This window comes from Heliconius melpomene, chromosome 17, assembly GCF_056956725.1.
Source record: "Heliconius melpomene rosina isolate 202511_hmr_F chromosome 17, ASM5695672v1, whole genome shotgun sequence".
NCBI classification, from domain to species: domain Eukaryota; kingdom Metazoa; phylum Arthropoda; class Insecta; order Lepidoptera; family Nymphalidae; genus Heliconius; species Heliconius melpomene.
Window position 1 is genome coordinate 13,789,328 of NC_140405.1, and position 23,769 is coordinate 13,813,096.

At 35.0% G+C, this 23,769-nt stretch overlaps 1 protein-coding gene across 2 annotated transcripts in view; it reads right to left on the reverse strand.

Moving 5' to 3' along the window:
• sli (slit guidance ligand) overlaps positions 1-23,769 on the reverse strand; it is an 82,139-nt gene that overhangs the window by 18,850 nt on the left and 39,520 nt on the right. The window contains exons 3-5 of one of the 2 annotated variants that reach the window (XM_085200483.1): positions 12,045-12,116; positions 11,866-11,937; positions 11,648-11,719 (exon numbers count right to left, since the gene is read on the reverse strand). In XM_085200483.1, the coding sequence (XP_085056609.1) occupies positions 11,648-11,719; positions 11,866-11,937; positions 12,045-12,116 (216 nt within the window). The remainder of the gene's footprint in view (positions 1-11,647; positions 11,720-11,865; positions 11,938-12,044; positions 12,117-23,769) is intronic. The other variant, XM_085200484.1, reaches the window with a different exon arrangement.

Below are 23,769 nucleotides of genomic sequence, written 5' to 3' on the forward strand. Positions count from 1 at the left end.
ACGTCATTTCTCCCACAAAATGATAACTAGTATTATTTTTTTACATCAAAAGCTACAGCTCCATAGTTACTGCAAGTGCTTAAAAGGAGTTGCACTTCTTTTTAGGCACAGTAGGTTAAGACTTGCCTCATTATAATGACACCTCTCAAGTGTTTTAAGCGGTTATTTACGCACATTCTACATGTGTGTTACCAGTACTAAGCATGTTTTTTTTTATTTTTCAATGACATAGAGGTAGATCCTGCAAGTAGCAGGGAAGCTGATTTGATGGTTTTCAAATATAATTATTAAATAAGAAAATATATAAAAATGTAGATACTATTTCCTAGAAGAAAATATAAAAAATAACTAAACCACATATATGCCGCCATTTGCTTTCCACTTGAACAAGATGGCGGCACACAATGGCGTTAATGCATTTCAAGTTGGCGGGAAAACAAAGGAATCTTTGAAAATGGCAATTCGATGTGTTCAAGAGCTTACTATGTTTGAAGTGGGATTATTGTAGACACCAAATAATATTATAATATTGTCAGGTCGTTGTGACGGCGTCTGACTGTAAATGCTACGGTTGTGGCTTTGAATCCCACTCGGGGATGAATTATTTTTATTTATAAGACAATGCGCGGCGTAAAGCTCCACCCTTCAACACGTAGTACCTTGAAAATTGGGCTGTGCGTGGAGAATATCAAGTGTCATAATACTAGGTCCCCTCTATCTACTTTGTAACATACGCGATACAGCGTGGAACTAAAAAAACATTTCTTCCTCTCAAGCACTTTATACTTACAGCTGGATAGACAGAGCCAGAGGTATTCCTCAAGTACGCGAGAATGCAAAATTATATTTCAGTCTGACTCGAGTAAGATATTTCCGGAAATGTTCGTAATTAGTAATTAATACTGCGGCACTCCGCAAAGTGACTCTCGCTACTGCCATTAGATACTAATTGGGCAAGATGTGTTAGACGACATCGTTTTATATTATACTAGTGATTCAATCGCGGTTTTGCTCGCTTACACTTATTATTATTTTATTGCAAAATTATACAAATCCTTAGATAGAATTATATACATCATAATTCCCATTTTCTTCAATTACATATATCATTCTCACGATCTTTTACTTTTATAATATTAGTAGGACCAACATTCTTCATTCAGGCAGTCTTCGACCTGGTTCTTCATAATTCAGTTAAAGAATTCATAGTTAGAACTTTATTATGTATAATTAATTTGCGGCCCTCGTGACGCAAGGGAACACATTAGGTTCCCTCTACCTACCCTGCTCTATGTGGAATGTAGTATCAGATGGAAGGACTCTGGCTAGGCTTGAATTACACAGAAAGCTCGAGACCTCCAATTTTTGTACGGAACCCTCGGTGGGAGAGCCCGACTCGCGCTTGTCCTGTTTTTGTTGATTTATGTTGCTGCTTAAGTACTGAACCGATTTTGATAAATGATAAGTCGTCGTTAGACTTGCATAGATGGCGCGAGTTGCATCAATTTAATCTATGCGTCAGAGTTTTTTTTGTATAAGATAATTCACTTGTTTATATTTAAAATAGTTGCATTTCTTACGAAAGTTTACATTTTTTTTCTGGCCACCTAAATAGTGAAACATTGTGTTTTAGATATTATGTTAAAGAATATTTAATATTTTAAATAATATATCCTGGTAATGTTCCAAATTCATAATAGCAGCCTCAATTTAACTGAAATAACGTTCCGCACGTCCGCACCGGAAGGCATTCAGACACAGACTGAGCGTGCCGGACGTGCCGCCATCTTGACTCCGGAAGTCGGTGCCCGTAATGAGCTCCTGTCTTTGAGTGTTTTGTTTTGTGATCTTTTGGTTTCATTGTAGTATGTGCTTGTTATGTATGTAAATTTTAAATATATTTTTATTTATATTACAAAATTGGCTTTGGTAAGTTATGAAGCAAAAAAGTTATTTTTTATATCGTGCCGTGTGACTGTAAGCTCGACGGTTATAGGTTAGATTCTTACTCATTTGAAGGCAAAAAATATTATTCAAACTGTCTCGAAAATATGGTTGCGCCTGGGGAACAGAGTGCCTTAACACTAAGTTCCCACTAAATATCATGGACCAAGCGAGAAGCTGAGATGTTGCAATTGTTTATTTATAGTCCATTCAGGGCCTTATATCGGGTCGGCAGCCATGTGCAAATGCCCTTAGGCCAAAAGGCGGAAATTATTCTGACTGACCCACAAAAGGGAAATATTATTGCAGACAAAAGTAACTTTTAATAATCTATATATATAAAAGGACTTGTCCTCACTGACTGAGGTAAGACGCGCGCACAGCCGTAACCGCTGTGCGTAGAAACGTGAAATTTGGACAGATGTTTACTTTCGTAATCTGGACATCCACTAAGAAGGGATTTTAAAAAATTTTAACCCTAAAGGGGTGAAATAGGGGTTCAAAGTTTGTATGGAAAAAAAATTAAATCGGCACCGATTTTTATAAAATTTGAAATTTAAATTTTTTAAAATATTTAATTGAACACGTGTTTCATCGTTTTCTAGAATTCTCCCCCCAAGGGTGCAAATAAGGGGTTGAAAGTTTGTATGGAAGAAGTCTTAAATAGCCAACGATTTTTATAAAATTTGATATTTAGACTTTTAAAAATATTTCATTGAATACATATTTCATGGGTTATTAGAATTCACCCTTAAATACGCAAGCGAAGCTGCGCGCGTCCGCTAGTATAACATATGAACACTATTTATTAATAATAATTAGTGTAAATATTTAAGTTAAATATGAAATTTCACCGTTCATTAAACAATTAAACACAGGCCGCCATATTTAATTGCAACTCAGTTTTCACCAGGAAGTTACAACAATGTTTTGAACTTAAAATAATGACTTAGTTTAGTCTTTTGTCGAGTACTATATAGAAAATTGGATTTCCGGAAAGCTATGGTTGTAGGTTCAAACTTCAAATACGTTTTAGGGGATATTTATATTTGTTTATGATACCTATGTACAGCTCTGTAAAGGCTGCGTTAGTACATTTATTTTATGCTTCATCTCGCATATCGTATTCTTGCATAAAGCTGATAGAGCAGGGAGAGAACTAGATACTCCGTTCTCCGCTTACCGAACAATTTTCGAGACATTGCACTTTGATTGGCAGAACTTAATGGCGCGCTTTGGGTAGGTACAAGAGCGAGGAAATGTAAACAATTCGTTCTCCTCTCGTTCTTCCAAGAGGGAGTCGAACTCACAACCGTCGCTGTTATATGATGATGATGCTGATGCTGTGCATTAAATAATTATAAATTTATTATCAATAGAAAATGTGTCTAAATTGGCGGTGCATGCGGAACGAAGTGTTATAATCCTACCTATTCAGCTACATACAGAATAATATAGTTTTAAGTTAGGTTTTAAATTGTGTCGAATTTTTCTAATTTTTTTCAAAGATTATAAACAAATATATTATGATAAAAATACGGCAATATTCAACTAAAAAAATCTACCTTTTAATATTTTAATTGGCTGTACAATACCACTTACTACACGTCAACTATAGAGAGTGATAAAAAAAAGAAAAACGTCATAAAACAGACATTTCAGTAAGCTATTGTTTTGGCGCGTAATCCGCCATTTTGGGCGGCCATGTTGGGGATTTGGAAATGCCAATTTACTTAGTAGAGGTAAGTTCACACGGCACAAAGGTTTTATATATTTATTTATTTCTTAACTGTTTTCCAAATTATACTGAGATAATCTAAAATTGAGAAAATATTTAATTATTTTCCCTTTGTAGTTTCACCGAAAACCGCCATATTTATATTATAAGGCCAAGGTTGTGGGATCGATTCCCACATGTTTTGTATTCTTTTAGTTTTTTTAACGCAACGTCTCAAAAATTCGTCGGTGCGTGAAAAACCTACCCTGCTATATGCAGCGTACAGTCTGAAGCTGAAATAGATAAAAGTACATTACAAAAACCCAGAAAGACCATTGTCTTACAATTTATTTGGACATTTAAGTACAGCCCGTGTGCATATAGCCCCACCATTATTACACTGTTTGTTTATGTCACTTCAGACATAAGAAACCTTTTTGGAGAACGAAGGGTGGTTATTATTTTATAAACATCTTCTTTTATTTCCGTTCTAATAGAGCTTTATTGGGCTACTATTTAAAAATGCTTGGTGAACGTTAATAAATCTATATTAATTATTAATATTATAAAGCTGAAGAGTTTATTTGCATTTTTTTGTGTTGGATAGTCTATTTATCGAGGAAAGGAAGTTAAAAAAGAAAAATATCATATAAGCTTATTTATTTAGGATTTGAGTCCATACGTCCATTCAATAAAAAGTATTAAAAAAAACAACTCCTTGTGCAAAATTGAAACTTAAAGAAGCTCTTTTCAACAACAAGTAATTTTGCATACGAATCTAATATTCACTGTATTTTATAAGGCCTCTATAGATATGTAAATTTTGAGTATTTCACGAATATAAGGACGGCCTTTTATCTATTTTATTTTACTTGATAGCAAGGCAAGGTTAAGGCCGTATTCACACAGTGTCAGACTGTAAACACGACCGTTGTGGGTTCGATTCCGATTTATTATTAATACGCTTTTATTAGGTCGAGCTAAAATTAAGTAACTATGTAATAAAATTGAAGAATCTGAATTACCCGATTTTTTCAAATTATACATAGATTAGATAGATGACAATATAATAATATGGCACCATCGAGCTGGTCTGATGAAGTAAATTGAAGACAGCTGACGGAACCTTCGACTGCCTTCTAGTAAACATATCGAGTTTGTGCTCATCACATTCGTCTTATTAATGTGCACTGTTGAAAAAAAGTTGTTTTTAGCTTTTTGAATTATTATTTTTTTATTTCTAGGCTTTGGTAAACAAATATTCTAGTAGCAAACAAAGATTGCTTGAAAATTGATACAAAACTAGGCAAAATAAAAAAATCTGAAATGTACTCAAAATTGCATATATAAGTTAGTTTACACAATTCTAGGGATGTCCCCGCCCTTTGCAAAATTAAATGCCCTTCTACCGGTCGTTGTATGAATTATCAATCTCCCCCCCATACACTTTCCATCCCTTGTCCCATCCCTAGGGACTTTACTGAGGGTCTTTTCACGTTCTTTAGACCTTTTGGTATTCTTTTGCTAGATAGTACTATCTTTTAGTGTGAGTTTGAAAAATTTATGTTTTTTTTCTTTTAATAATATTATGAAGCAACCCTCTTTTATATAGTTGTGGCTTTGCATAGTGTGTGCTATGTGGTTTATGTATAAAAATGGCAAATGGCCGTTTGTTATACAGAAGTATATGTTCTGTCTAACTATAAAGGTTCACGAGAAACAGCCTGGTGACAGACGGACAAACATTAAACAAACGGACGGACAACGGAGTCTTAGTAATAGAGACCCCATTACGTTTTACCCTTTAGATACAGAATTATAACCGGAATTCTAACTAAGGCCATTGTGGCTCAGTGGTTTAGCGTCTTACTCGAAACATGGTGTTTGAGGGTTCGAACTTCGCTTGGGGGAGTAAATAATTTTCATTTACCCGATCTAGTGAAGTTCCGGCGAAAAGGGGTAAACGAAGTCTTGTTAACAAAACGAGGAAATGAAAATAACTCATTCCCCCGAATAGAAATCGAATCCACAACTATTGCGTTTACCGGCGTCGTGTTTACGGGCGTTACGCCATCAAAATCATGTAGGTATAATGATGATAAGATCTGCAAAGTTTCATCAAAATTCAATGATAAACAATGGTTTTCACTAGCCAAAGTATTTCCGGTTCCGTTGCGAGCTTCCGCCGTACATTATGTATGTCAGCGTATCGGCGTGGCCGCGCATAATGCATAGTGTAAGCTTTAATAAGCTCTATTCACTATAAGGTATTATAGCGAAATTAGAATAAAATTTTGTATTTTTTATATAAACAGTACGGTAATCCCTAACTTGAGGTAAACGCGAGGATTACAGGTTTAATTCCCTCTCGGGGGAATGAATTATTATCATTTCCTGGTTCTGGTAACATGACATAGTAAAAATTGAGTGAAAATTGAGCGGTTCGTGGGGAAAGAAGTGTCTTGGCTCTTGAAACTCTGTTTACCCTGCTATATACGGGAAACAGCGTGAAATTTTATCCCGTATATAACATGAAGGGCAGAGAAGGCTCAGTGCAAAGACACTAAGACAGTAGCGACTTCAAATTCGCCTACATTTAATGTTTTGTATAGAATTTAAATACAATGTTCACCCGTATACTAACCTGGGAACCTAGTATTAAGATACTCCGTTTTCATTAATATACTTCTGTTACCCACTTTCCACCGAATTCTGGAGGTGATTGCGTGTTGAGTGGTGAAACTTAACTCCGCGCTGTGCCATGTTACTACAGAGCGAGAAAATTAAAATATTAAATATTTAATTTCCTCAAGTGGGAATCGAACTTAAAGCCTGACGCGTTTACAGTCGCACTATTGAATTGAATAAAAGAAATGTAAATATTTTAAGTAAAACTATTCCTTCAACACTACACACAAAGGCGCGGTAAAGAAAAGCCGCGTCTGAATGCTAGCGAGCTGCTTTGTAATATCCTTTGAGAGTAGCTCGACCTCGCGGGCTACAGTGCATGCCAGAAATAAGAGTAGGTAAAATATATTGTATGTATTTCTATTATTTTCTTTTTTTCAATCTTTCCTCTTTTAATACTTTCGCTTTTTATGTTATTGTGTTAGTATCTAAATTAAATATTATTGATATAAAAAAAATATAATTTTCGTATTTTATTCTTCTCAGTTCACACATATACACGACATATTATATTTTCCTAAATAATTAGGTACTACCGAAATTAATAAACCGTCGCGGCGCAGGGGCACAAATGTGTGAATGCACATGCCACGGTATCCACTCAGGGGAATGAAATATGTAATGTTTTCATTTCTTTGCTCAGGTAAAGTCCAAGTCCATCACTTGATGCGCAAAGTCTTAAAAAAACGAGAAGATAAAAAAAAGTTGTTAACACATTTTTCTTGTCCTGCAATGTAAATTTACATAAAGCGTACGCTTGTTGCTGCTCTTTCAGTGGTGTCTGAATAGACGATTATACATCACTATGGTATACTCACGCCTTAATTTTGTTAGTAAACTATTTGTATTTATTAAAATTATTTTTTTAAGGCCTACGTGCCGCAGCGGTATTGTAAGCTTTACGGTTGTGCGTTTGATTCCACTAAAGTATATTAACTTTTTAATTTTACGGCTCTGTAAAGAGAAAAAGATCCAACTGTCATTTTCCGAATAACTCACTTCTTTGTTAAAAAGTCTTAACATTAGGTTTCCTTAGCTTACCGTGTATACATGAGAAAACGTAAAGCTTTTATTCGTATATAATGTCAATTAAGCGTTAATTATCATCTTTGAGTCCGACTGTGATACATTTGAGAGATGATTGACCTAAAACCTATGGCCCTTTGACTATCTACTAATAAATAGAGTGAGATAATAAAAAAGTGTATGTCCGTTCACATGAGCATATATCATGCTGTCACTAAAAGTTTCTTAAGTAGATTCGGTAGTCAGTGTTGTATGTTGGTTTCTATCGATATCGATATTTTTAGGGGGCGGGGATATTTGCAGGGACACAAAGTTTGACTGTAAAATCGACTGGTGGTGGGTTTGAAATTAAATATTTGTTTAAATTTTTTTTTTTCGCTCTGGTGTCGAGGGAAAACGCGGAAAAGTTTCGCCACTCAACACGCTTTGTTCTCAAAATGCTTTTAGCTTCACGCTGTATCCTGTACACAGCAGGGTAGGCGGAAGTAATGCTGTTAAGACACTCCGTTCCCCACTTTTTGCCAAATTCTGGAGGCATTGCGTGTTGAGTGGCAGAACGCTGCGCTTTGCCTCGACACCAGAGCGAATGCTAAAAAAATGCTTTTGTATAAGTATTTTTCTCATATTTGTGCAATAAAGTATTATATTATTATAATTACTATTTTCTTACGAAAACTTTTGCGTCATATCCCAAAAAAAAAATAATAGAATAAACTTATTATATCAAGTCACAGCTTACAAAGATTTACTATGTTAATTTCGTGAGCAATTGTTTCTTAAAACACGGTTTCAGTCTTTCTAGACTGATTTATGTTGTCTACGTATTATTATGTTTTCTTTTAATTTATTTCACTGAAGATCGTTGTCGCCCAGCGGCATAGCGGCATGTAAGCGTAACGGCTATGGGATCGATTCCCACTCGAGGTAATGAATTATTTATCCTTACTTTAGCAACAAGCCAAAACACAGCTTTCAGTTCCGCCACTCGTAGTCTCGGAAATTGGGTGTAAAACGGGAAACTTAGTGTCTTAACTAGACAAATTTCCTAAGTCGGGATTACGGTGGAACATCTGCTTAGTCTAATTAAATATAAACACGTGAGCTTTGCGGAGCTTTGCATGAATTGTAGCAATTTAGACCTTGATAATATTATGTTTTTTGAGCCTTTAGTAAAATGTAAGCATTAGCCACTTTATTTGAATAACCATGGATTCAAATAAGATTCCTATTGTGATAATGTTAAAATTACGATGCAGGGTAGGTTATATCTTCCACAAAATAAAAAAAAAAATATCTTAAAATGTTAATAAAATGAAAAATAAACGAAATAATAAACAATGGAAAAATTTAAATATTTTGTCAGACCTTTTTATCTTATATTCGTATGTAGCAAAGTAGGTAATAAAACCTAGTGTTATGTATATCATTGCGTATTGAGACGAAGAATGTTTTATTCAGATAGTGGAAAATACAATAATTTTAAATCTGACCAGTCTCTTAAATACGAATCGAACCCTCCCGGTTTCTTATTTTAATTTAAATGCAACAAAGGTACAAATTCGATTCATTTGTACAGAAATAAAAATTGTTAAAAAAATATATATATATGAAAATGATTATGTCGTAGAAATATAAAAGAGGACGACGTTAACCAAGTAAATGACAGACAGCACACAGCCAAGTCAGCAAAACTACGGAGAGTAGAAATGTAAATTTTGCATGTAAGCTCTGTGGGAAGAATAAGGTAGCACTAACGTAAGTATTACGTAAAATTCCTTTAGGAACGGAAAAAAAACGATTTTACATTCTATAGTATACCAAGTTGCGAGCTACTCTGCTTGATAAATAACTTGGTGTTAGTGAATACACTCTGTTTCTCACCTACTCTCAAATTTCCGAGACATTTGAGGACACTATGTCTAGGGGCAGAACTCAACATCTCCAAGCGAGGAAACGGAAATAAATAAAAAACCAAACCTACAACCAGCGTGCTAACAGTCAGTCAACTCATACTTTAATAAATACTATACAATAAATCAAAAGCCACACATGTATTATAAATACGTATGTATAACTACATACATTCTCGATATTATAAAAAATCACGTACAACATTCATTTATAAGAGGCTTATAAAAACATTTGTCTAACACACATTTTGTTTTATCGACAAAAGTAAATCTCCTCACTAGAGCGAATGTCACGTCCACTCTATTGTGGACTAATTTTATTATGCTATAGTACTTGCATCCGGTTCCACTGCGTTTTTGTCGTTATGTTGATATAATTAATTATTTTATTCTAGTTTTGTACTGCGACTTTACGTGAGATTTAAAGTAATAGAAATACAATAAATTATGCTATTTTATAATATATTTCAAAATTATACGTTACTAGCTTTTCGAACGTGTCTTTGCCCGAGTGGTTTAACATTTTGTTAAAAGATTTTGTTCGCAGTAACAAAGTTACCATAAATTCATTTATTTAAATATATGTTCTTACACAGGCATCCGAAATGATGTTAAATATGATGATGAAAATCTCTACGGAGTTGCAACGATAAGAACATTTGTAATACGTTCGATAAAAACCTATTTTCTTCCCTAAGTGTGAAATAACGCTTTATTTTTTTAAATACACAAGATTTTTCACTTGTAAAGAATTTTTATTTATATTTATTGATATTAAATAAAAGTAAAAAAATAAGTTTCAAGCTTTTCTTTTAGCTTTATGCACCCATAGCAGAATAGACAGAGTGAACCCGGGAACTTAGTGTTAAGACACTTTGTTACCATTAAGACACTTCCATTCCAGACTAACGATCATCGATAACGGAAGTCAGGGGGTACAATTGAGCTTAACATAAAATTCTAGCTTACCCTATTTTATTTACAAAACACAAAAAGCTTGTACCCTAGAGGGTGGTTTAGCACAACCTTGCACCGAAGAAAGCCCTTATGGGTTACCTAAAGGAAGAGTTAGAAGAGACTGATGAAATTATATTAGTTTTGTGAATAAAATTATATTTAAAAATTATTTTATTGTGAATCAGACACAGTGGACAACGCTGAAACGCTTTTACTAGGTTTTTCTGCCTACCCGCTAAAGAAGTGAAAAAAATGAGCCCATCCATTTTCATCCAACGTAATTGCTTGTCTTGATGGCTCTAATCTGTAGATATTTAGTATTTTTTACTAATATAATCTCTTTGTATCTCGCATATAAAACCCAGTTACAATTTCATAAATATATTTAACAATACTAACACTATAATATCTGTATATGATTTTACAATACAAGTGGGAAATGAGCTAACTATTCTTAGTTTAACTATAACAGTTACCAACTACTAATCTAGCTTTTTGATTCTAGAAATCTAAAACGTTACTTAGAAACTTTCTGAGTTTGATATATTGGATTTAAAAAAAAAAGATAAAATGGAATATGTTATGAAATATTCAAACTAGTTGTATATTAATTAGAGTTGCAAAAAAATTAATTGATCAAAAGTTTTTTTTTTATGTAAAAAAGGACAAGGCAAACTAACTACTCGTGTATTTGATATCATAAAAAAGATAATCATCTATAATTGCTGTAACACGATTCTTATAAAAATCTATTTGCTTTGAAAAAAAATAACAACTTCTTTTAAGTATTTATAAATTTTATTCACAAAACATTGGCTATTGATCGTATATCCATTAGGAGGTAACGGAAAATTAATAACAGTGTGAATGGTACATTAATCGGAATAGAACCCGCACTAAGCGAGGGTATCTGCGAAGCGGGTTTCGGGTAAATGAGTCAAGCACCGGGGTACCTACAGATAGGGTAAATTCGAGCATCAAATTGAAATGTACTGTAAAGAAGCATATATATATATATATATTTATTTTCATGTATATGTATATTTTGAGGCTTTTTATACTTATGGTGTTACTATTTTTTTGGGAATTTAATAAAGGTTGATAGGTTTTCCGAGTCTTTCATCAACCTGTATAATTTTCTAATTTGACACAAGAATTCACCCAAGAAATACTAAAAATTGTCATTTTACTGGTGTATTTTATTCATAATACTCTCTTCCAATGTTTTTTATAAGCATTTTTTTTTCTTTTATATAATAAGAGAGATTACTTTCTTAAAAAAAATCAAATAAGGAAGCCAAACAAGCCAAAGAAGTTAAAACACCACAGTAAAATACCAATCAACAGTATCCCATTGGGTTAAGGGTACCACACCACGTCTGGGACACCCCATACCACTACTCACAAACGTTGGAGATGCCTCAATCTGACAAAAATGCCATCTGGCAAGTGTCCCAGTCGATTATTGCTCAGTTTCCTGAAATTTAAACACAGAAAATAAACTACACTACAAAGTTACCCCGTACAATGGTCGCGAATAACACGCTAGGATTGGTCGAATTTGCATTTTATACTGAGATTATTGGCGACGGTATAACTTTGTATGGACGTTCTTCTACTTACAAGCGTTCTAAAGTGTTGAGCTCCAAGAAGGCATCTCTCTCGATGGTGTGGATTTGGTTTTCTGATAGTTGTCTGAAACAAGATTTGTTCTTTAGTGTTTTTAAATACAAATATTTAATTAAACGTAATGTATGAGAATTTATTTTCAGAAGAATAAAAAACAAGATGTAAATACTTACAAAATCTTTAATTCCTTCAAATTCTGGAAATCACTCTGAAATATTATGCTTATATTGTTTCCTTGAAGGTCTCTGTAACAAATAAAAAAATACATACATAAGTATTTAAAACTTAATAAAAATAATGCATTATCATCTTTTCCACCTGAGCCATCGTGTCACAGTACAACAATTACGGGATGAAAACGCAATGGTCGTGGGTTCGATTTTCTTCTCGGTGAAAAATTGTACCTATTTACTATTCATATTGTTACATTTGATAGGCGAAAAAGTGCGTAAAACTATTTATATAATATACAGAGAGGCGGAAGGACTGTTGGTCTTCGACACCAGTAAAGATGAAGGCCTCCGGAGAGCTTGTATGAAGAGGTTGATGAAATTGGACGAGGCAAAAGAGGTATGCGGAGACTCTGGCTACCCCACTAGGGATTAAAGCATAATTAAATAACAGTTTATAAGTAGTGGAATTTGAACCTGTGCCTCTAGTGTAATTGACCGCACTCTGAGTAACTTCGTAATTTAATACGGATATAACTTTTCTATTCTTTATAGATCATTAAATGTGTTTATATTACCAAAGCGTAAGAACTACGTATCTTATGTAAAGATATGCTTATTTTAATAGACCTATATGCTACTTGGCAGGGTAGACAGAAGTGACATAGTGTTAAGACACTCCACCGTTTGCCCCAATTCGAGGCATTGTATATTGAGTGGCGGAGTTCAACGCCAGGCTTTGTGTACCACAGAGGAGATATATCTTTCATTCTATATTTAGCCTATAGCTAGCCTTCTTGAGATTAACGCGTTCATCCGAATCAGTAGTTCCAGAGACTAACACGTTCAATCCTAGTTCAATCAAACGAACTCTTAAGTTTTATAATATTATAGACTAGATAAAGTAAATTTAAACCCAAAATCTTTAGAGCACATCTAATAACTATACCATCTGGTTTCTTACAAAAAAGTCCATCCATGGCCATGGGTGGTCGTTCCAAATGAGTAAATAGATATATTTTTTGTCTCCCTCTTAACTAGTTGCTTCTGGTGGAAGTCACGAATACTTCCATATATGGCGAAAACAAATGATCGATGGTTGGTTTAACTATTAACACCGGAGTGAGGTTTCGCATGTGGTTTTTTTGCTTTAATATTTTAACTTCTTGTGAGGTATACCTATATGGAAATTAGTGATATGTTTAGTTTCGCGCTGTATCCCACGTATGAGGATAAGGAAGGCGACATTGTGTTAAGACATTCCGTTCTCCGTTTTCACCGCATTCTGGAGGCATTGCGTGTTGAGTAGCGAAACTCAACACCGCGCCTTGCCTTGTTACTAGAGCGGCGAAATGAAAATTGACATAAGATTCTACCTACCCTACTTTAAATTGGAGAAGCGCATTATTAAAGATACTTTGGAAGTAGGCCACAGTAGCTCTCGAGATGGTCATTTTGTTAGAAGAATTACCGTTGACTTGTAAAGGATTGGCATTAACAATATAATAGCGGCGTTTAGTGACGACTACCTGTGTTTAGCATTGTTCGCGGGTTCGGTTCTCATATGAATTTATGTCAATAGCGTGTGACTGTAACTGCAACGATTAGAGATTCGATTTTCATTCGAGGAAATGGGTAATATTTCCCTTTTCTTGTGTAAGTAGACCAAGTGCGGGGTCGATTTCCGCCATTCAACACAATACAATGTCAGGAAAATTCGACTTAAAATGGGGAAAGAGTGAAGTCGATCTCAAAGTAAATGCAAAAATAATTGTGGGTAGTTCTTTTAATTTATATGTTATACTAAAAATTTACTATTTTTAGTTCCCTGCTCTGGCAAGGTAAAACGTGGCACTGAGGTCCGCCACTAAACTACCACGCAATATCTCGAAAATTATTCGCGGATGTTTTTGTGCGTGGGCAATGGAGTATCTAGACACTACGTCCCCTCTAGCTACAGTACTATATGGGAATATACCGTGAAACTAAAAAAATACTAACCACTGAGCCATGATGGTCTTTCAGAAGAAATTATAACGAAATTATTCATATAATTGACAACCAAGGCACGTTCAAAACAGCACGACTCTAACTTGTATTTGTATTATCTTATAATGTAACACCTTGAGCTTAAGAATTCATTTTAAAATGCATAATGCATACCTTTGCATATATAAATGACAGTCGTGTAGGTAACAAGTTTGGTTCCCACCGGAGGACTTCTTGTTTGTATCTATGAAATTTATCGAGTTAGACAGAGAAATTAAGTGACAAGTTTCCTGCAGTTTCCTTTGCATTGTTTTGTATAAATTACAATTTTCAGAAGACCAATTTGTAGTAGGCAGAGAAAATATTGTTTTAAGACACTCCAACTTCAATTTCCGTCCGCATTCGAGGCATTGCGTATTGTTTGGCGAAACAAAAAGCCGCGTTTTGCCTCATCGATATGGGAGCAAGAAAAATATTAACTATTTCATTTCTTCGAGTGGGAATCGAACTTACAACCTGGCTCGTTTATACAGGCTTGAGCCCTTGCGCCACGACTGGCCTTTGCTAGTTGCAGTATGTAGATACATATATAATATTATATTTTAGACATAAGTTTCTACCGTATTTTCCCCTTGAAGTCTCCCACCTATACCTGAGTGCTCTCCACCTAACTGCCAACGTGAGTTACTTAACAAACTCAATTAGCACTTTGATATGCTTATATACATATATATGCATATATTTATATGTGGCATGTTAGCGTATTTAGTATTTTGACACTTGCTTAGCTACCTGAGAAGGGAGAATTTTTTTAAAAAACCTATTAAAAATTGCCTTATTTTTTAGCTTCACGCTGTATCCTGCACATAGTAGGCTAGCAGAGGGAACTTGGGAACCTAGTGTTGAGACACTCCATTCCGACTCATAGGTACATTTCCGTTGCCCATTTTCCGTCGAATTCTGAAGGTATTGCATATTGAGTGGCGGAAGGGGCACTGGCACTTTGCCAGAGCCTCGTTGCCACAGCGAGGAAGAGAGAATATTAAATATTTCTTTTCCTCAAGTAGGAATCGTACCAACAACCTCTTACGTTTACAGTAAACAGCCTTATAGCAACAATGAAACACATAAGAGAAGAAAATTCATAATGTATATGGCAGTGTAGCGGGGAAAATCTAATTTTGAAACTGCGTTTTCCATTTTCTGTCTGGATTCGAGGTGAATTTAAACTCCGCGCACTGACTTATGTCTTATAAAAAATATAATCTACCTCCCATTATTTCCTCCCGAGCGAGTATCGACTCCAAAAGCACCGCCTTTGCGGTCACTTGTCTCAAAATCAGCAATAATTTAAAGTATTTAAGTAGGCACATATTACTATAAAAATATAGCTTTAGGCCATATGTTAAAAAATTCAATATGAATTTTGAGACTAATTAGAATCGTCTATAGTTGTTTTTATGTGAACGTTTCTCATTACTTATGTTAAATGTAGGGTGACAAAAATATTATAGTAGGTACAAAATATTAAAGGTAACTTCACGCTGTCTCGCATGTAGCAGAATATGCACCCTGGTAGGGCATCTGGGAACCTGGGTGTTAAGATAATCCCTTCTCCATTTCCCGCCGAATTCTGGAGGCATTGCGTATTGAGAAGTGTGACTCTACGCCGCGTTTTGCCTTGTTAATTATGTTTTATAAACTGGTTAAATGAAATAATTTTATTTGGAAGCCAATCTTTATTTACAAATACGTTTTTTTTTATTTGAGTAAATAAAAGCCTTTATCTCCGTCAAAAATGTTACTTAAGAATCTGGCCGAAAATACTGTAGTAACAGCATTAACCTATAAGAGAAGAAATTAAATATAATAAAAATATATTTCTTAATTATGGACACTCTACCGGATCTTAAATTAGGCAACGCCGTCTATTTCCTAGTGTTGTGTGTGATACACATCGATATAGAATATTTATTTTACAGTGTTTTTTTAGTTACGCGCTTTTTTCGCATATAAAGAGTAAACAGGTGGAACCTAGCGTCAAGACACTTTATTCCGCTCTCCGCCCGAACTCAAGACATCCCGAATTGAATGACAAAATTCATCGGCGCGATTTGTCTTGTCAGAGTGGGGAAATGGCAAGAATTCATTTTCCCCTGTTGAGTGATGGATCTCAACGTCTCGCTTACTGCCTCGCTACTAGAGCGAGGAAGTGAAAATAAAACTTTTCTCCGCGCGGGGATCGTACCCACAACCATCATGTTTATAGTCAGACACTGTATTATTTGTTAATAAATAGAGTACTGCGAAATGAAAGTCAGAGTCGTAAATTGAAGTTACTAGTATATTTAAAATAATTATAATGAAATATGAAAGTTTCTTTAGTCCATTTTAAAGTTATTTATTTTCTATTTATTTTTTTTTTCCAATTTCTTAATAGTACGCGTAGTTCGAGCGTACAAGCATCGCGTTCCTTCATATATCGATAATCGATACAAATATTTACAAGTCACTATATAACCTCAAACCAGCTGGCACAATTGACGGTCAATCATAACTAATTTACTGTAATTGCGTTCAATAAATTATTATACAGTACGATTGAATTTGGTAATTATATGTATAGATATATACATAGAAATTGTCCTGGGACAGCATGTGAGATGACGAAACGCGACGGTTGTGGATTCGATTCCCATTCAAGATTATTATTTATTTACAATGTCTTGCTTTCCTAAAATGATAAACCGCGGCGTTGAGATCCGCTAGCCAACACGTAACGTCTCGTAAATTAGCTAACAATAATAGAAAGTGAGGAATGGCATATCTTAACACTAGGTTCCCTCTATCCGTCCTGCTACGAGTATATCCCAATGGAATACCCAGAGACGAATTAGCATGACAAGAAGCCACAAGTAATTGGGAATTGAACCCACAACGTATCTCCTACTGAGCCATTATCATTATGAAATTATTTACTTAAGAAATTGTCACTAAAGGAGGCAATAACTAACGGTATCTCAGCGTCAGCTCGTTTACAGCAGATGTATTGACATACATTATAATATTACTACATACATATATCTATACTATTACTTATATTATTAAGCTTAAGAGTTTGTTTGGTTGAACAATCTTAGGGTTCCGTTTTGCCCTTTGGATACGGAGCCCTATAATTATCAATGAGGTGATGAAAATAAGGTACTTATAGCGAATTACAGAAAAAAAAGACAAACAAACAAAATCATCGATGAATGATAAACATCAAATTTGTAGGGATAATACGTGAAGCTATGTATGTATGTATGTAAAAATTACTCCAGTTGCATCTTTAGCATGCGATTGTTTTTCGCAATGCCTTTCATTCCTAAATGTAATAAAATAAGTATAGTTTTTTTTCAGGATGTAGAGTGAACAGGTGGTATTACAATATTCCCTTCCCCACTTTTCACCCAATTTTCAAGAATTTAACGCATTGAGTAGCGAATTTTAGAGCCGCTCTTTGTTCTGTTACCAGATCGAGGAAAATGAGAATAATTCTATCCCTAGAACGAGAATCGAACCCAAAACGGCCACGCTTACAGTCACACAGCCTCATGTATGTTAAAATTTCTAGTTGAAATTTATACAGACACGGTTGTTAAGTGGCGCGTGCCTTTGCATTAGCACCGTACATACTTGGGAAAGTAAATAGATATATTCTTATAGAGCTTTTATTTTTTAAGCTTGCTCCTAAGTAGCTAGCGGTTACAATTCTTCCTTCTGATACGGTTCAGATCCTATTTATAAAAGTGAAAGTTTGTCAGGATGGATGTTTGTTTCACTTTCACTAAAAACTACTGAACCAATTAAGATAAAACTTTACAGTACATATTGGCAGTATACCTACATGACTTATATATCGGCTACAGTTTATGTAAACATTTTATATAATTTGGCTATTTTCTCCAGGCACTCCGTTCGCTATTTAACGCCTGAGTTCGTGGACAATGAACTGCCTCTGCGTACTCTGCTATATAAATAAAGCTAAAAAATGCTAAATGTGATATATATTTATATATAAATGTACATATAAAGATTTTCCATATAAAGTAAGAAATTTCGTTATCTTTCTCAGACAGATTTAACTTTGATCAGTTATAATTAAAATCGGGGTAAGGCGCTCATTACGCTACGACCACGAGAGCGGTGTACACTCGTGAAGAGAAGTGCTTATGTTTCATATTTTATTTTATGTATCAAAGTAAAATAAAATATTAGTTACATAAAGGTGACCTTATTTATAAAGAAATATTGTACAGCCAATCAATGGAACTGTCAACTGTCGGGAAGGGAGTACAGAGTAATTATACAAAAAAGTTCATCTGTCATGAGTGGCATAAAGAAAATTATCATTAGACAAGCCAGAAAAATGTAAAGAATTCCTTTATGTATTCCAATATATTAAAGAAAAACAAATCAGCTTCACGCTGTATCCTGCACACAGCAGGATAGGCAGAGGAGACCCTAGTTTTAAAACACTACGTTCCCCACTTTCTGCCGAATGCAGGAGGCTCAACACCGTGAATCTACAACCATCGCGTTTATAACGGTGCAACGACAGCATTTTTTATAATTTTCTTTAACGCTTCTCTTATCGCCGGTACTACAGTAGACTGAAATTAATCACAACTTTGTAATAGCGAAATAGTTTGAAGTGCTTCCATTGAACATATAAATGTAAAATTGGCATTTTATTATGAAGCGAAGCCGTATGACTAAAACGCGATGGTTGTGGGTTCGATCCCTGCACGATGATCTTTTTTTATTGCTTTACCCTTTGAGTTTCACCAGACTGTCTTAGCTCTAGGTTTCCTTTATTCTGTTGTGCGAGTAAAATCGTGAAGCAACTTTTTTTAATAAAATATTTATATTTCCATTTTGTTCCATCTCTCCTGTATATAGAAGAGTACCACAGAGCACCTAATGTCACTGCTTTCTCTATTTTTTCGCCTGAATTCGAGACATTTCGTGTTGAGTGACAGAGCAGTGCTTTGTTGCTCGGAAAAGAAGGACTCGAACCCACGATCATGTTTACAATCATACGTTGCCACTGCGTTACAATGGTCTCAAACATTGATTTAATTATGTTTTGTATCTGTATTTAATTATCATACGATAAATTAAACAAACTGGGATTCGAAGCTGCGCCCGTTGGAACTTGTCCAAGTTTTTAACTAATATGTAATTTAAGCAATTCTATATACGACTATACTAAGTTAATTTAATAGCAAAACTTTCAAGCTTTAGGGTATCTTATGCAGTACGAGGTTTTAAATGTATAAAGTTGAGGCCGTCTCGGCACAGTGGCATACCGTAGGACTGTTCTTGCTTCGATTCCTACTCGAAAAATACAAGTGAATCTGTCGTCTAGTTTTACATAAAAAATAAATAAGTCAGCCCTGTTGTGTGTGTGTGTGTGTGTGTAATACAGCTCACGCACACAACAGGGTAGGCAGTTGGAACCTAGTGTTAAGACACTCCGTTCCTCATTTTCCGCCGAATTTTGAGGCATTTCGTGTTGAGTCGCGGAACTCAACGGCGGGGTTTTTGCTTTGGTGCTAGATCGAGGAATCGAATGAAAATATTAAATATTTTATATTTCGAATGGGAATCCACAATGCGTTCTCCTGTGCTTGCTCTCACGCTTGTGCCCCTTCGACACAACGGTCGTGGTACAGTGGTACAAGCGTGGCCTTTGAGTAATTAATAAAATACTTAGCACCTATTTAAACATCAAATAAATATTATAACACATTCCCTTTCTATTGATTAGGAATTATAGGAAATTTTATCAAAATCGATTCAGCAGTATTATTGCTATAGAATCTCGAATATTATGGGAGATGACTGCATTGCGCGCTGGCTGAACGCCAAAACTGCTCCTGGCTGGGAATGCCTTCCTACTACGAAATACCTACTGAAATTTTTATAAACTTATTTCTTAATAATAGTAAAGAGAAAAAAGTATTATGGCGCCGCGGTGTAGTCTCTGAATGTAATTTTGATGACTGTGAGTTCAATATTCACACATAGCAGGGTAGGCAGAGCGTTTACCAGGTTCCCACTGCCTGGGTAGGTACAGCCACTGCCTTCTTTGTACGGGATACAGCGTAAAGCTACAATTATGTTGCAAAACTTATAGAAATAATACAACGATATCCCAATGTCTTGCAAACTGAATCAACTACTGCGTAATATGGCTATAAGGTATACCTAGTATTTAAGTAATAGTCTAGACAAATAAACCCTAGGATTAGATGCGATTTTGTACGGTCGCGTTAGTTTTATGGGTTTCAGGTGACATTTGTTTTTTTTTTTAGTTTCACGCTGTTTGGCAGGCCAGAGCACCAGGCAGAGAAAATCTACCGCTCAACTCAAACTCACTTCCGTGTCGAATGGGGGAACGGCACCAATGGCATCCTCTAGCTGGCTGTCTCTGACCCTAAAGAAAATGGTGATACATGCGTTAAAATATATAAAATTTTGATGAAGTAATGCGGCCTTCGCGGCGCAGTGATATAGCGTCTGGTCTGGTTAACAAGATATTTGTGAGTTTGAGTTCCACTCGGGGGAATATTTAAATTATTTTTATTTCCCCTGATAAACGAAGCGCGGTGTTGAGTACAGTCACTTAAGAAAAATATCTGTAAAATTGAGCGGAAAGCTGTATTTAAAAAAAACTAGATTTTTTTCTGCCTAATCTGCTATAAGCGTGATATAGCGTGAAGAAATATATTTTTTATTAAAATTTCCATACAATTATTAACATAAATTGGCTATAATAGTAAGAACTTCCCCTACAATAAATTTCGATAAAGCGCCTTATAGCAAACGAGGCAAGCTGGAGAGGTGCCAGCGTTGGCAGTGTTCCGTAGATAATTGAATTAACTAGATAATAATTTAGGAAAGCAATGAAATATGCTGTTTTTTAAATGAATACGGTGTAATACCTAATGATTTAAGAATTGCGTCAATTTTGATTTCAAATTTATTGAAGCTCTGAGGTTCTAGGTTGTGGGGCAGGGGCACAAGCGTGCAACTGTAAACGGAAGAGGTTATGGGTTCAATTCCTACTCGAGTATATGAAATATTAATATTGCCATTCTCGCGCTGGTAACGAGGCAAAGCGCGGCGTTAAATTTCGCCATTCAATATGTAAGGTCTCCAGAATTCGGTGGAAAGTGGAGAAAGGAAGTGTCTTAGTATCAAGATCTGTCGTAGCTTCCCGAACGCTGTCCGTATTAGCTATGTTAGATTCCACGAGGGATCTCTTCTCTAGAAGTTGGACTTACCTAGATGAACTATTTGTCCCAGATATATGTAAGGGTCAAGCCTACAACTTCGAAGGAATAATAGATAAAATAATTTTAAATAATACTTAAGGTTCTCTCTACTTACATTTCTGATCCAACTTATAAATAAAGATAAATTACCACACGCGGGAATAGAACCGGCAATTATAAATATCATCTATTTTAGTCATATTGCGTCACAATGGTGTAATGTGATAAAGACATTATATCCCCCCTCAAATAATAAGGATCCCTAATCTGTTCAATTAATATTAATTCACGCTTAGAGTCGGTGCGATGGAGCGTTGAATTTCTAATATATGATATATATTTTATTATATTGTAGTTAGGTTTAGATTGGTGTGGGTTCGATTCCAACTCGGGTGAATGAATTATTTTCATTTTCTTGCTCTGGGGACAAAGTGCGGCGTTAAGACGCGACTCAATCTCGAAAACTGAGTGGAAAGTGGGGAAAGTGTGTATTAACGCTAGGTAGGTACTAAGAACACTCCGTTCCCAATATTCCGCCCAGTTTTTTAGAACATCGCGTTTTGAGTGGCTAGAGTCAGCCAGGCTTCGTCTACGAAAGTGATGAAATTAAAAATATTTATATAATTATGAACATTCCCTCGAGTCGAATCGAACCCACAACCTTTGTGTCAGACGCAGTCCAACTACCTGGCAAATCGAGAAACAATGAAATTACTACAATGATGTGGTCTATGCGAGCAACGCCGCGGGTTAAACACTAGTTTTACATTATATTTTTTTATTTGAAACTATTTTACATCAGCTATAATATTCTAAAACACCACAACAGGTAGTAAGTAAAAGAAAAAGGAGCAAAATGTTCCTTCCATACATTTTGTCGTGAACTACTCAATAGATAGCACTTGCCGCAGGGTTAGACTTTTAAAGTGGTTTAGGGTGACATAGAAACCAGTTATTATGGGATATTACTAATATATCTATATACTTATAATAAAATCGTAAGAGGGTCGGGAACCTTTATTAACCTAATACAATGATTTCTTAAATTTTTGTCTGTTTGTCCGTTTGTCTGTGCGTTTGTTATCGCTAATCTCAAAGTCGACTTAACCGATTTAGATGTGGTTTTCACTGTTGGATTCTGGCAAGCTTTCGAAAACATATCGGGTTTATTTTATTACAATCGGTTCATAAATAAAAAAGTTATGTCAATTTAAAGTATTTAGCTCGACAAATTTGCTAATTGCCGTAACAGTTGTTTTACACAACGGATCTGAACACTAGGTTCCCAGATTCCCTCTGCCTGCCCCGCCATGTGCAGGATATAGCGTGAAGAAGTGAAAAAAAAATCTTAATTAATAAGCTAATTAGTAAAAAAGATGGTGTAACTTTATTTGCGTGGCCTTTATGAAGTAAAATAGAATGCTGTCAGTCAGTCACTGAGTTTATAGATTTACCATAACATGGTCACCCTGTTTCGTCTCAGTTTCATGTTACAAAGGTAGTCTTTCCGGTCAATCTATGTAGCCTTCAGGCATTATGTAGGAACACTATTTTCTAGTTTTTTTTTTAGATTTTATATTAAGGAATGTTGTTATAATGTTAAAAGGCAAAAGTTACTTCAGATAACCATTTTCTTCTTTTTGTAATTATATGAATTTTTTTTTGAGAATATTGATGTGATTCATTGTTTTCTGTGTATTAATAGGCATAGAGCTTCTCCTGTAGTAATAACATTCACTTTTAATATAGTACGGTCTAGGCTGATTAATGTTCAAATTAATTGAAAAAAATGTTCGAGCGGGCGAAGCCGCGTTTGGGTCGCTAGCACAATGTATATGACATGTCAAAATTCACAAGAGAACCGAACCCACGACCCAGTAACCGTAATTATGTAACCAAAACAGAGCTCTTAAGCTTCCAATGACACAGTAATGTAATTTGAAAGCTATCTTTGAAAGTACACGTTAAATTTAATAACGCATCGCATATAGAGGGAGCAATAATTTGCATTTACATAGAGTATATTGTTGTAGAGACTGTAATTATTGTTTTTTAATCATTTTAAAGTATTATTCTACATTTATGAAATAAATATATTTTTTTTAAGAATTTGAGCTGAATTTGAACCCACGCCTCTTGTTTACCGTCCAGCGCTCTGACCATTAAGCCATTCATTCTTACTTAAGTGAGAATCAAACTCATAACCCATCTGGAAAGTAAAAGTTACAATTGAGATACATTTTGCCTGTCATATCTATTTATTTGTCTGTATGTCACTTACTCTGAACAAATACAACACAAAAATGTAAATAGTCTCTCGCAAGGAACGACATTTTAAATGTATTCGAGATTTCTTTGACAATAATAAATAATTGTTTTTATGCATTCATTTGCTTTACTTGAAGCCACTGCTT